The sequence below is a fragment of the Neopelma chrysocephalum genome, unplaced genomic scaffold, assembly GCF_003984885.1.
Source record: "Neopelma chrysocephalum unplaced genomic scaffold, ASM398488v2 Primary Assembly neopelma1_62, whole genome shotgun sequence".
Taxonomy (NCBI): domain Eukaryota; kingdom Metazoa; phylum Chordata; class Aves; order Passeriformes; family Pipridae; genus Neopelma; species Neopelma chrysocephalum.
Window position 1 is genome coordinate 9,595,705 of NW_020897719.1, and position 13,944 is coordinate 9,609,648.

The following is a 13,944-nucleotide window of genomic DNA, read 5'->3' on the forward strand; positions in this document are numbered from 1 at the left end:
TCCCTTTTGCTCAAATTCAATACATACATTTTTTGGTATGTAGTGCAGCAGCTTGTTCATGAATATGTACTAGAGAAAATTGCCTGAATATTCTCTCTGCATTCCTTCAAAGTTAGAAGAGTAAAAAAAAAAAAAAAAAGATTCTGGATGTGGTGTGTACACCGTTTCCGCTTCCACAAAACCTTAACTGGTAGGCAGGGAAAATAAAAAATCCTAGGCCAGGCAAATGAGCTGTGAAATTGTAAAACAGCTAGATGAAAAGGCAGTGCATTTTAACATATGCATATAACTGAAGGCCAAACACCAAATAACTTCAAAGTACAGTAATCCCCCAGAAGAATATTGCTTCCAGTGTCTTATTGTCATTACAAAATGAAAATTGTATTTTATAAGAGAGGTTTATACCCGTAAAGTCTTCAGTTATTAATGCAAATACATCAATGACAGCTAGTTTAAAGCTCTATTTGCAACAAGAGATCTGAATCCATCACAAAATAACTTAAAACTGAATAAAAATGCATTTACAATTGTTACTGTGACATTACAAGTGAAAAATGTTCCCACACTGCTTGATAATCATTACACATACTAATAAAAACTAGTATTAGATATACGTTATTACATTGAAGTTTTGCTTTACAATATCTTAAATGGCACAATTTCCCTCTGTCCTGTGAAGTTATAAATATTTTCAAACCATGTAAGACTCCTTTTCTCCCTAAACCTATAGTTTGTTTGGCAGGTCTGTTAAATTTTATTCTGCTACAGATTGACTTTAAAATCAATACAGTCATTAAAATAATCATATTTTGATTAAAAGACAGTTTTGTTTGTACATTTCCAGTGAACTTTCTAAGTTGCCTTTCAGACTGCAACCTTCTGAAGCAGAAAACTAACCTTTACAGGTAACTAACACAGTAAAAATCCTACCAAGTCTTGCAAGGGCAGTTAAGAGTATATATCTCATATTTCACCTTTTATTAAAAAACAGAGGTAAACAAAAAAATCCCCACAAAACCTTTTCCCTAAGTGAATATGACCATCTGATTTTGTCCCTCCTTCCATCTCACAGAAAATGAAAGCACTGAATAGAACATACAATCAAATACAGACCATTAGAACAAATTATGAATGGACTGAATTTTCCTTTGAAGATATTCCTTCCTTTCACAAATAACAGAGTCTAGAATATAAAAGATTTTAAAGAGGAAGTAATTTTGCAGGTTTTTCACTTATTTCTTTGAAATTTTTTTGACATTTTATAGAAAATTACATAGAATTACTGAACGGCAACAATTAAACAAGAACATATTTTGTGATTACTGAGATTTGTTCAAACTAAAACTTTAAAATCACAATTTACTCTTCCACTAATAATATTATCTGTACAATACAAGGGAAGTGGCAAAAGAGAATTTAAAATAAAGCCAAAAACCAAATGATGACAACCCAGTAACTTACCCGCAAGGCTTCAATCACAAGGTCTCGTGCTTCTAGTTCTCCCTCCATTATACTCAAAAGCATTCGCAATTCTGCCTTGCTCAGGTTATCCACATCAAATTCTCTTGTCTGTAAGAAATAAAACACTGATGAGCACACTGACTACAACAGTTACTGCAGATTTGTAACCCAGATATATGAGCGTCCATCTATAGCTGTCAAAAGTTCAGGTGTCTTTATGTGTACTATATAAAGTCAAAATTAGTAGCAAATAGTCCGATTCTTTTTATTTGAAGGGAAGAAATTAAAGCTCTCCCGTATGATTTTTTCAAACTGCACTGTTGCAAGGAATTGATCCTGCAAAGTTTTGTGAATGATAAGGGTGACATGGTAAAGCAGCTAACTTTGTGACTGACAATTCCTGTATGCAGCTTCACAGAGGCTGAAACAATTCAGCAGACCTGAAATAGCATATCAGGGAGAAAGGCAAGAGGAAAGGAAAGGACCTTGACCACAGCACGCCTAATCCACCTGTGCAAACAGCTACCAAGTCATCACCATATACTGGCCTGAATGTGAATTTCTGAAGCACAATTTGTGAAAAGACAAGAAATCTTATGTGTAGGCTTTATTTGCAGTCCTATTTGTGTGGATGGAGGGAACAGTTCAGGTTTAAGAGGCACTGACAAATGACCGTTCATAGCAACAATATCTTCTGACTCCACAGTTACCAAGATCAGTGTAAGTCTGACTGCCACCCTGAGCAAAACAAGAGAATGAGTTTATACTGATGAATAAGATCATTGAGCATATGCATAAACACCTCACAAAATGCCACAGTTCTGTAACAATGTCGATAGTAATGGTAAAGGGAATCCACTGGACACTAATGTATTCGAATTTTCAAGAAGTTTTGGACAAAGCTCTATATCTAATATTATACAGAAACTCCTATCCAGCTGTATTGGAATAAAGACATTTCAAGGATAGCAAGCAAACATTATGGGTAACAGCCGCTTTTCAATATGGAAACAGGTAAGCAGGGGGCACCTCTGGGACAAGCTTTATTCAACTTCTTTGTCAATAACCTGGAAAAAGGATAGAGAAGTGGCAGGGACAGATACTTCATGTGGGAGTTGGTACATAATTCTTCACTTACATATGAACAGCCTCATTTTGCCACTATATAAACTCCTGGTAAACCCACATCTCAAGTACTGCATAAAGTCTTCATCTAAAAGTATAGAGTTGGCTAACTAAAAGAATGCAGAGAGAAGGAGTAAGTATTACATTAGAAAAGAATACAAGGCTGGAAGTCTTGATTTTGGAAATGGGATGAGGGGAATGTTATAATATTCACAAAAACACAAAGGTAGATAAGTTTAATACAAATCTGTTGTTCATCAATATCCACAATGCTAACACAAGTAGACACTTAATGAATTTAGAAGGGAATTACTTGCAGGGAGATAAAACAATTTTTATTCCATGTACTAGATTCAGCTGCCTAGACTGATTTTCAATATGCTATTCTCTGCAAGGGAAACATTAGAATCTTTGCTATGATGTAGATGGGTCTCCTAGAAAAGCCCTGTGACGCAAACACTCAGCTATCTTCAGTATGAAGTAATCTGTTGCCAAATTAGGTGAACAGTGTATTGGGATACACAATTTTCCCTGAGGGACATAAAAGCTAAGCATTCAGGTACTCAGGAGCTTAACTTCAGCACAAAAAATAAGTATGATTTCTAATTTCTCAAGGCAAGAGGATGGTACAACAGTTATTCTTCCCTCAGGCTAGACAACCATAGATCAAAAATAGCCAAAAGCTATAACTGTGTTAGATTTACTGGGTTCTATTTTTACTTTGTAGTTAAAACACACAGAGGTGCACAAATGGCTACTGAGTATGCCAGAACTTCAGCTATTTACATTCAATGTACATTTGATTAAGCTTCTTCATTTAGGTGAACAACATAGATCAACAAGAGGAGCAATAATTTCACAGAATCACTGAACAGGTAAGGTTGAAAAGGACCACAGTGGATCACCTGGTCCAACCTCCCTGCTCAAGCAGGGTCATCCTAGAGCATATGGCACCAGATTGTGTCCAGACGGTTCTTGAATATCTCCAGTGAGGGACAACCTGGGCAACCTGTTCCAGTGCTCAGTCACCCACACAGTAAAGAAGTTCTTCCTCATATTCAGTGGAACTTCCAGTCCATCAGTTTCTGCCCATTGCCTTGTATCCCATTGCTTGGCACCACTGAGAAAAGCCTGGCTCCATCCTCTTGACACCCTTCCTTCAGATACTTATATACATTGATGAGGTTCCCTCTCAGTTGTCTCCTTTCCAGGCTGAACAGGCTCAGTTCCCTCAGCTTGTCCTCATAAGAGATGCTCCAGTGCCCCTTATTCCTGTTAAGCATAGCTGTTTTGAGGACAGGGCCATCCATTCTAACCAAAATTTTTAGACTGAACAATAGTTATCCTCTATTTTTGCTACCTGGGTCAGCTATTTCTCTAATCCAAAATATACCTCTTAGGTTCCATGCCAATGGATCAAGAAAAGCAACTGGTTTCTCTGAAGGCTTTTTTCCAATATATGCTGCAGCAGTTTCTCACAGTGCTTCTCACAATTCTATACAGTGCTCACTAATCTAAGGACACATACAAAGTGAAAAGTTACTAAACTTACACAGTTCCTCATGTAATCTAGTGTCAATTCACTAGATTTTACCTTATAACAGATTTCCCTCTCAACATTTCTAATTATTAAATTTAATTCAGTCAGATAGTAGGACCCACTTATCCACCCTCCCTCTTCTATGAACCACTTCATAAAATCTAATAGCTCAAGGATAGAAACTGATTTATTCATACAACTTCCTTTATAATAGAGGAAAAAATCTTCATTTTTCAGATGGTAAACTGATGCAGAGATAGTTTTTTCCAAACATATAAAGCGAGTAGTATAAAACATAATATTCAGTAACAGTCTTTTAAGTCCCCATTCAATGGTTTAATCACTACCTTTCCTTTCTAAAATATACTTGTCTGTTCTGACAACAAAAAGTCACCCAAGGTTTCTGATAGACAGGGACAAAGTTAAGAGGGGCATCCACAAAAGTACAATACAAGAAACATGATCCTAGTCTTTTGCCCAAAATCAGTAACTTCAGCCTGTTAGGAGGTATAACACAGGACAGCTCTTTGTCAAAAGACTGTACATCACAGGTGAAACTTCTAATTTCTGCAGTCTTCCCCAAGACATAAATGAAAACATTTTTCCAGTCTTAACAAACCAGAGATGTTCCTCAACATATGTGATGCAGCAATGAGATTTTTAACTATGCATCTGATCAAACAATTACATAAAATTTTTTTCAAGTACACACGAACATATGAAAAGACAGCAAAAACTAGAAACTAAGAGTGCCCTCTGGTAATTTATGGTTAGATATAAATAAACACACAGAAATGTTTATAGAAAAACATACCAACAAGATATTTAACTTAGGTTTTATATTTTTAATTTTAAAAACATGAAATAAGAACTAGCAAAACCACTGTCTATATGAACAGTTCTAGCATATTCGACTAAAAACCTGCTTACCTGAGCATCCTGGCTCCAAAAGCAGACAATAATAGATGCCTTGAAATCAGCACTAGAACAAGACAAGCCCATAATGATACTTCCCAGAAATACTCTCCTAACCTCAAGCAATATGCAGCTAATTCACCTTCTGAGCCAGAAATTGTCATTTTGCATGTAGCAGCCCTCAACTGACATATCTGTTGTGAGTTCCCCCCTTGCTTTTTGAATCTCTATGTAATCCACAACATTCCACAGCACAACTACACATTATATGTAGAACCACCACCTTTGCTGTCAGTCTGCCAGCAGCTACTTTTGTTTGATGCCCTCTGATCTTTAAGCACAGGAAACGTAACCTATTATTACCCACACTCTCCATGCTACACACTCCACCAGACAAGTCTTCACATACATATGAAGAACAAACAAAACTTCCTGAAACTGTCCACAATCAACCAGAAAAGACCCATAAACAGAAAGGGTGCTTTTTAGAATGAAGACAAATACCATCATTTTTCAGATCTTGTTTATGAATAATTTTATGCCCACTGAAGCTTTTTTTTCATAACTGTATTTGACAAATTCTGAAACTGGAATGACATCTTAGTACTTTAAGGACGTCTTAGACTTGTTCACTACGGATGAGAAACCTCGAATCCACTCACACAGGGTAGGAGTGTGCATGGCAGTCACTGAAGACGCTACCACTCCTTCTCCCCATGCACATCTCTGAATCAACACTTACAGAGCAGCAATGTAGCCTTTCTTAACTAGACTAAAATATATTGTTTAAAAAAACTAACATATTCTCAAGCATAGTTGTAAAAATGTCTTTAAGACATTTGAGTAGATAAAGCATATGATGAAATGAAACTATCCTCCCTCTTAAACACTCTGTGCCATCTTCTGGGAATCAAGATGTCAGTCATGGTGGGCTTGCCCAAAGTTCTTATTCAGATGGAGCACTGCTTGGCCAAATCATAGAGAAAACTGCTGATCAGATCTAGAAAAGTAATCTTCCTAACATCTTCCAGTGGAGCAACAAATCTTAGATCTCCAGAAAATAAAAGCGTTAGTAGCTGATGGCTTATGTGTCATCTGAGGTTTAGCTACAATACCTCTGGTAGAATGCCAAGCTGTAACAATTTAACCAACAGCTTAACAACTATGTAACCAAGCCAGGCATTGTATTGGTTTTATAACAGGGATACTTGAACATGTTGTCCCAGGGAGACATTTGGTAAGAACGACCAAAACACAAGATAATTTTTTCTCTACCTCTTTCAGATTTTAAAATGTCTGGTTTATTTGATTTATAAGAATAAAGTACCCTAAAAAGACTACTTCAATCCTCTATGTCTCTAAAACTTCACATTATTTTTCAAGATCAGTTTTGCAATGGGTGTATGTTGCCTGGCAGCAAGTGCACCAACAACAGAGCAAACTGCTTATTAGCTAAAACTCATTCAACTACCTGTGTTTGCACCACAAAAACAGTACAGGCAAAATGATACCAGCATTGCTAAGGCTAAAAGAAGCTCTGCCATGAACCAAAAAGAAAAAAAAAAGCATCAATTCTGAACAAGAGAAGGACTACTCAGGACAGCAGTGATCAAACTGGACACACGCTTTACCACCTCAATTGCCTTTGGAAAAGATGGAAAGACGATGGAATTGGAAGGTCACCATGAGGCACGGGAACAGAATGGACTTCTTCCCACAAGCATACAAATTTAGAAGTAGAAACAGTAAAAGTATTTATGGTTAAATTCATCACAGTGCTTTCACAAAAAAAAAAATAGAAAATAATATTGCAAGGGATTGGCAGTGCCAAAAGTTGGTTTTGCTGACCTAGCCCAGCTGACAGTACTGGCAATCTCAGGAGCTAAAAGTTCTGTTCATTGTGCTATTGCAGCAACTGTTAAAAACTCCGCTGCCTGCAGCAGAAGCCTGAATAGATAAAGTATAAAAGCCTCAACTTTGTACTCTCCCTAAACAGAACACAGGCAAGAAACAACTTAGCTGTGAATTAATCACAAATGACCATAGAAAACAAGCTCCTTCTTGCTCAGAAAGCCTTTTAAAATTGGAGTTGGGTAATAACCCAGGACTTGGGAAAGAAACCTATGGAACGTAATTGAGGGCTGAAGTGGAAGGGCGGGAATTGGGCAGGGAGAAGTATAAAAACGGTGTACAGGAAAACATACAGGGAAAAGCTGTCAAAAAAAATATAGTCCTTTCAGAAGGAAAGGGAAAGGTACATATCTACATTTGTAGATACATATTTTATATTGAGTTCCAATCAAAGCACATCATCTTGAGGATTCAGAAAGTGGACTTCCAAGAGAAGACTCTAAAGATAAAAATGGTTTGCTATTACCTATTAGGCTATACAAAGTAAACTTCTAGTATAACAATGGCCTCACATCTGTCAGACCCATGAAACAACTGCACCAGGGAAACAACCATGATTCATATGTTTTACAACATCAAGTATATCCCCCAGGTACAACTCATCTGACCAAGTATAAATATCTATTTTGACTAATTCTCTTTAGTTGCCTATGGAGAAGTATTAGTGGGATTTGAAATGTCCCAGGGATCAGAGATAGCTTTTTAGGACAGGTAGATATGATACAGAACTTAGGAGATACATCCATGGCAACTGGACCGGTAGCAGAATGCCAGCTAGGATACTCCAGAGCATCATATACAGGCCACTAAGGGAAGCCTGCAATATAGGACCAAGACATCTAAAGGTGGGTGCCTTGAATGTATGTTTGCAAGTGAGGTACCTAATGGTACCAGCTATGTAAGCCAGGTACCTGATGTCCATTTTAGGGACCAGCCTAGTCAAACAGACAAAAAAAGCTATTCAGCTAACCAGCCACCAGAACTATTTGCTCATGGCTCCACTGACTGTAATAGGATATCAAACACTGTGCATACATATAGACACCTAAATTTAAGTGTCTTGAACCCCATCCATACCTCCAAGAGCCAGTTGCCTAAGTCACTTCACTCAAAACCAGAGAAGCTCACAAACTTATTTCTAAACTAGGTTATTCCTTCTAACCACTCACTTCAGCCCACCAACTGAAGTGGGTAAAAGGAAGTGCGTATGTGGTCAAATGAATCCTAGCCTTTTTCTAATAAAGAAAACTCTGCAAACAGAGAAACTGATAAAAGAAGTGGTTATAATATCACATAGTATTCATGAACACTTCAGGGAAATTCACAATTTATTGCTTTGGCTGTGGAAGGCTTGTTCTTTAGTCTGAAACTGGGGTAAGAATCTATGATCCCACACTTCACCAGAAGTTATCTGATGCAAAAATACATGTCCATTTCCCACCTCACCTAAGACGAACTTAAGAAGTAAGATATGACCTTTAGGAATGTTCTTAGTAACAGAAACAAATATGAAGGCAGAGAAATATCTTCCAAGGAAAAGTAATGTTGCTGAACTTGCTCCTCAACTAACATGGAGCTTCTTGCTGAAGAGACTATCATCTGATGCTAACATTCAAGACTCATATATAATTTCACAGTAACACCTGAGGGATCATGAAGTCACTGTATATGCATTTAATTATGCCCACCCATTAGCTCAATGACTTTTATTGGACTGTTCACCATAGCTTACTCTGCACTCCTCCTCCCAAGCACAGCTCTCTTGCTTTCTGGGTTTTTTCAAAGGTTTTCTTTAAAAGGTATGGGGGAGGTTTTGTTTAGCTGTTTGTGGGTATTCTTGGCTTGAACTAACAGCACCTTTAACAGTTTCAACATTAACCATAAATATACTATACCTCAGAGCTGGGAAATTTATTTTGGAAACAAGGAAAAACCCAGCCCCCAACCCCTCCAAAATTAGTAAGACATTGACCTTTATACATACACAGATATTGTCATAGCTGTTAAAACATGTTTGCAATCTATTAACAGCCACAAAGGTACTTCATTGTTTTTATTGCAGTGCAGGTTAGGTAACTACATGTTTTTTTTATGGATCTAGACCCATAAACCTTCAATAATCATGTTTAAATTCTTACTTAGATTTAATGGATAATTTATATTCAGCAAGTTGCTTTCAGATAAGTCACTTTTAAGGCAAATAGTATATGATTAGGTACAGATATGTACACACTGTTGAAGCTATCTCTAAGTCTTCCAGAATTTTACACGTTATTTTGGGCTACGAGAGAACTGAAAGAGCAATGCCCAAGAAAGCTTTAATTTACATATTATTTGTCAATTAAAAGTACATACCAGTACATTTTCCCTAAGCCTAATTGACACCTTCTGGTTTACATATTCAAGAATTATACAGGTATTGTAAATCAACTGATCCCTTTCTTGGGTAGGAGCAGGTGCAGAGTCAGACCTCAGACTGCTGTCTTCCTGACCTCTTTCCTTCCTGTCCCTATTTCCATCTCTATTCCTATCTTGCTATATCCCCTCTGAGGCCAAAGCAATGCTTACACAAATGAAGTCAAAATGGTTGGGAAAACAACAGAACTGCATCCTACAGCTTTGCACCTCCATGCCACTTTCACACATCCGGCTCAGAGCATTGCCCCTCTGCACTTCACCTCTAATGACAAGACAGCGTAACAAGTCTACATTTGGAAGAGAAAGGAACATTTACTAAGTGGTCTACATTCTGTGGCTTTCTTTTCACATCCCCAAGGATCTTCACAGGAAGAGAGAATGTGCTGCAGGTCATGGAATAGAAGACACAGAAAAGGCAGTGCCATAGTTTGGAGAAGAGGGAGGAGACAAAGAAAGGAGGTTTGAAGTATATCACTGCAATACAGATCAAGACCAATCTCTCATCACAGCAGAGCAGCAGGGCTAAAATAGACAGAACTGTGCTCTCTCAGCATCTCACCTACATGCTGAAACACCACAACAGCATCGCACATCTCACTAGAAGAGAATAACTTCTCTGAACAATAACACTACACTGAGAACTTGTATTCAGATGAGCACAGTGGTAGTTAGTCCTTTTGCAGGTGACCATTTTCCAGGATGTAATCTCTAATAAGATACAGTCTTTGCTTTTCAAGGCTGTGGTCTCATTTTCTGCTACTTGCAGTATTTTTCAGATAAGAATCTTTCCAACTGATCTAAATCAGCCTGTATAATTGATATGATCAAACCATAATTTAGCATTTCACTATATTGACCAGAATGGCAGTTCTACTATGAACACTCTTACAGATCGATAGATAGTGAATATACTAAGCTAAGCATAAAATACCCCAAAATGTCACCTCAAAGTGTCAAGGAATTTCTCTTCACTTATCTTTTTTTTTTTACTATTGATAGCTTTTTATGTAGTGTAATTTTTTTGTACTGTTACGTGACCCACAGCAACCCAGAGTTATCCTTCAGTGTGTGCACACATCATTCTCAATGTAATTTTCACTGATGAAGACAGCAGCAAAATCCCTACACATTTTAGAGGAGTCAAGATTCCACTCTATCAATATCCATTATATGTACAGCTTTACACACTGTCTTTATGGGGAAAATAACATTTATGCTTTTGATCACTGGTCAAGCAAAATAAAACCCCAAAATTTTACTGAATAATTTTAACAAACTTTACGATTGACATAACAGGCTTTTCATAGGCTTTGTTACAGCTACACTAAAGCTATCGTGTGTGACAAGCCAACCCTCTATGCACAGCAGGCTGATGTTCAATGTTTCAACAAAAAACTGCCAAATTGGATTACTTCTTGCTACTATATAACCATTATTGGTAGACATTATGCAGATGGAAGTCATTCAGAGATGTTTTAAAACACACACAGAGATGTTTTCTCTCAATTCTAGTCCAAATTGCACCAACATAATTTCCCTGACTTCAGTGCAATCATGCTGTGCAGGTATGAAAAAGGACAAGAACCACTCCCCTGCCATTCTTCCTTGCTATCCTTACAATGATAAAAATACCAGTATTTTGTGAGAAAGAAGTGATGGGTTTACCAAATTCTGTGCTCCATCTAACTAAACTCAGAATGACAAGATTATCAGTCTTGTTCCTACATGTAACACATTATAAAACAGTCTAGATTTTTTCAGTCAAATTCCCTGGTGAATGCAAAAAAGGAGGGAGGGAGGCACTTTCATTCCTTTTCTACAGTGCTTCTGAAAAGATCAGAAAAAGTCTTTTTTTTCCAGTAATGTTACTGATAGTGTATCAAGACACAATAACCGTATTTAGCATCAGGAAACCCTACTGTATGTCCTGTGTTACACACTTTCTGCTTACACCATAAAATTTACACATTAACACATTACTATTACAAATACTGTTCTCATAGCTTTTTACTGCATCATCTCTGCAATCAAGATTCTGACAACTAAAAAAAAAAAAAAGGCCAACAAAAAGCCCCAACACAGTAGCTCGTTATAAGTTGAAGTTTAGTGTGAATTAAAAGATATTCACCTAAATGATTACTGTTATCCAAAAAGTAAGCAAGGTGATCCAATTCATAATTCTGTTTAAAGACAGAAAATAAGCTATTCATACTAACCCCTTCAAAAGAAATACTGGAGTATTGTGAACATCTTTTTTAAATAATTTAATTGCACAGAGATGTTCTTTTTACTTTCCTGTACAAGAGATAAAATTAAATCAACAATATAATGCCTATATTGGTAAGGAAAAAAAGATAAAAATATTATTAAATATTTAATGACTGAAGGTAAATTACAAATTAAAGCAATAATTTTTAAAAATATACTTTGTTATGGCTCAAGTATAGGTATTATTTTTGTTAGGGAGCAACACAGTTTACATCCTTACCTCTTCAGTTTTAAAACCAAATTTTAAAATCAGTGTGCAGCGTAGAGCTATCACTTCTACCTTTCACAATGAGAACACCAAATTGCATGAGTGGCTTATATTGCATTGCCTAACAGGGCAATATAAAAGTGCTACTTGATTACAAGCTACTAGTTTGAGTTTTTAAAACTGAAAATTAAGGTAGTATTAATATGAGTATACCAAAGAATTTAGTACAAATATTTTTGGTCGAAACCAGGGCTTTAAAATACTTGTTTGCTTTTATGAATTTTTTCCTTAATATTCATTTATGCCATGGTTATGGCATTGTTTTAAAAGACAAATGTTATAAATTTCCACAACACTGCAGATTTTAAAACACACAAGGACAATTAAGTACACAGCTGGAACAAGGCTTCAGATAAGAAGTAGAGCCTGTTTGAAAGTAAACAAGGCAATAAAAAATAAAATGCCAGCAATAACCTAAATTTCAGAGAAACTAGTGTCCCCTCTCTTCGGGGGTCATCGCCTTCAGGAACGATCCCAAGCAGAAGGCACACCACCGCAGTTTTACTGCCCTGAACTTTGCATGTTGCTACGAGGCTGAGCATCTACAGCCTGACCCTGGACCTGCGGCTGCCAGCCAGGTGAGTAGTACCAGGGTCTGGTTCGCCCGGGAGGTCCCTAGGCAGGCTGGACTACGACAGGTGTGGGATGCGCCGGGCGAGGGAGAGCTGCCGGGTTGAGAGGGGTCTGCCAGAGCACAGGCGAGGAGCCGGAGCCCAGCGGAGGCGCAGAGCGATCAAGGGGACGAGCCCTGCCTCCCTGTCTGGGGTCGGGGAGCCCAGCGCCAAGCCAGGGGAGTGCAGCCTCCCCCCGGCACCGCTATAACCACCGGCTGGCACCGCACCCCTCCGCCTCCCTTCCAGCGGCCTCCCCGCCCGCTGAAAGGACACACCGGCAGGGAGGGAGGTTCTGCTCAGCTTTTGGAGATATTTTAAGCGGGGCGCCAGATCCTGCCCCTGGGGCGCGGGCCCGGGAGCGGAGACGCCTCCACACACCCGGCTCGGGACGGGGCCTTGGGGCGGGGGAAAGCACGGTGCCCCAGCGCCGAAAACGCCTCACAGGAGGAAGGCGAAAGCCAAGCGCCTTGTGGGCCCGGCAAAGGGTTAATGAGCAACATTTCCCCCCCACCCTGGTCTGACAAGTCCCGGTGCCCCGGCCTCTGTCAGCACCGCAGCCCGCCAGGAGAGCGGGAGCGCAACCCCCTCGCTGTGGGAAGCGGCGCAAAAAGCGAGGCGGGTGCGAGAGAAAAAAAGACGCGGAGAGGAGCCCCCTCTGTGTCCCTCACGGGCGCCGCACACCCACCCCGCGCCGGAGTAGCGTGAAGGAACAATGGGGGAGAGAACCCGCCGCCCCCGCTGAGGGAAGAGAGGGGGCAGCAGGGAGGGAGACCCCACGTCCCTCTCTGTTCTTGCCCGGGGCGGGACGAGGCTCGGCGGCGGCGGGTCCTGCAGCGAGCCCCGTCCCGCCCCGGGGGAGAAGGAGGGCGGAGGGATGGAGCGGGGGAGGCAGGTCTCCAAGCGCCGCTTCGTCCCAAACCCACGGGTAGCCTTCCTCGCTCCAGCTTGGTCGCACCCCCCTCTCCCGCCAGGCCGGTTACCGCTGTCGTGGCCGCCGAGTCCTCCTGCCCGCCAGAGCCCGGCTCGCCGCTCGCTCCCTCCGTCGCCATCTTCCCGCTGTATCGGCTCCAGCGCGGGGCGCGGTGCGGAGCCGAGTGGCGGATCCGTCACCGCCAGGCGCTTAACCCGCTCCCCGCCGGCAGCGAGCCCGCCGGGAGCGGGGGCGCTTAACCCCTGCGGCGCCGCGCAGGCGGGGCTGCCGAGCCGAGGCGCCCCTGCGCCGGCCGAGGCGAGCGACTCCCGCCGGCGGGCACTCGGACTTCCCCACCCACCCCCTCCCCGTCCGCCATACGGCGGCCCGGGGCCGGGCGGAGGGGGAGCGAGACCCCGCCGCGGGCGGCCGGCGCGCAATGGTGGCGGAGGGGAGTGTCCTCGCTACCGCGCTACCCGGGCCCCACGCAGGCATTGCTCTCCTCCCTGCCCTC

General features: G+C 40.6%; 1 protein-coding gene across 1 annotated transcript in view; it reads right to left on the reverse strand.

Moving 5' to 3' along the window:
- Positions 1–13,613, reverse strand: part of CTTNBP2 (cortactin binding protein 2) — an 84,173-nt gene extending 70,560 nt beyond the window's left edge. Inside the window, 2 exon segments of the mRNA XM_027682156.1 lie at positions 1,462–1,569; positions 13,501–13,613. Coding sequence (XP_027537957.1) covers positions 1,462–1,569; positions 13,501–13,569 — 177 coding nt within the window. The 5' untranslated portion in view covers positions 13,570–13,613.
- Between the last annotated feature and the right edge of the window lie 331 nt (positions 13,614–13,944).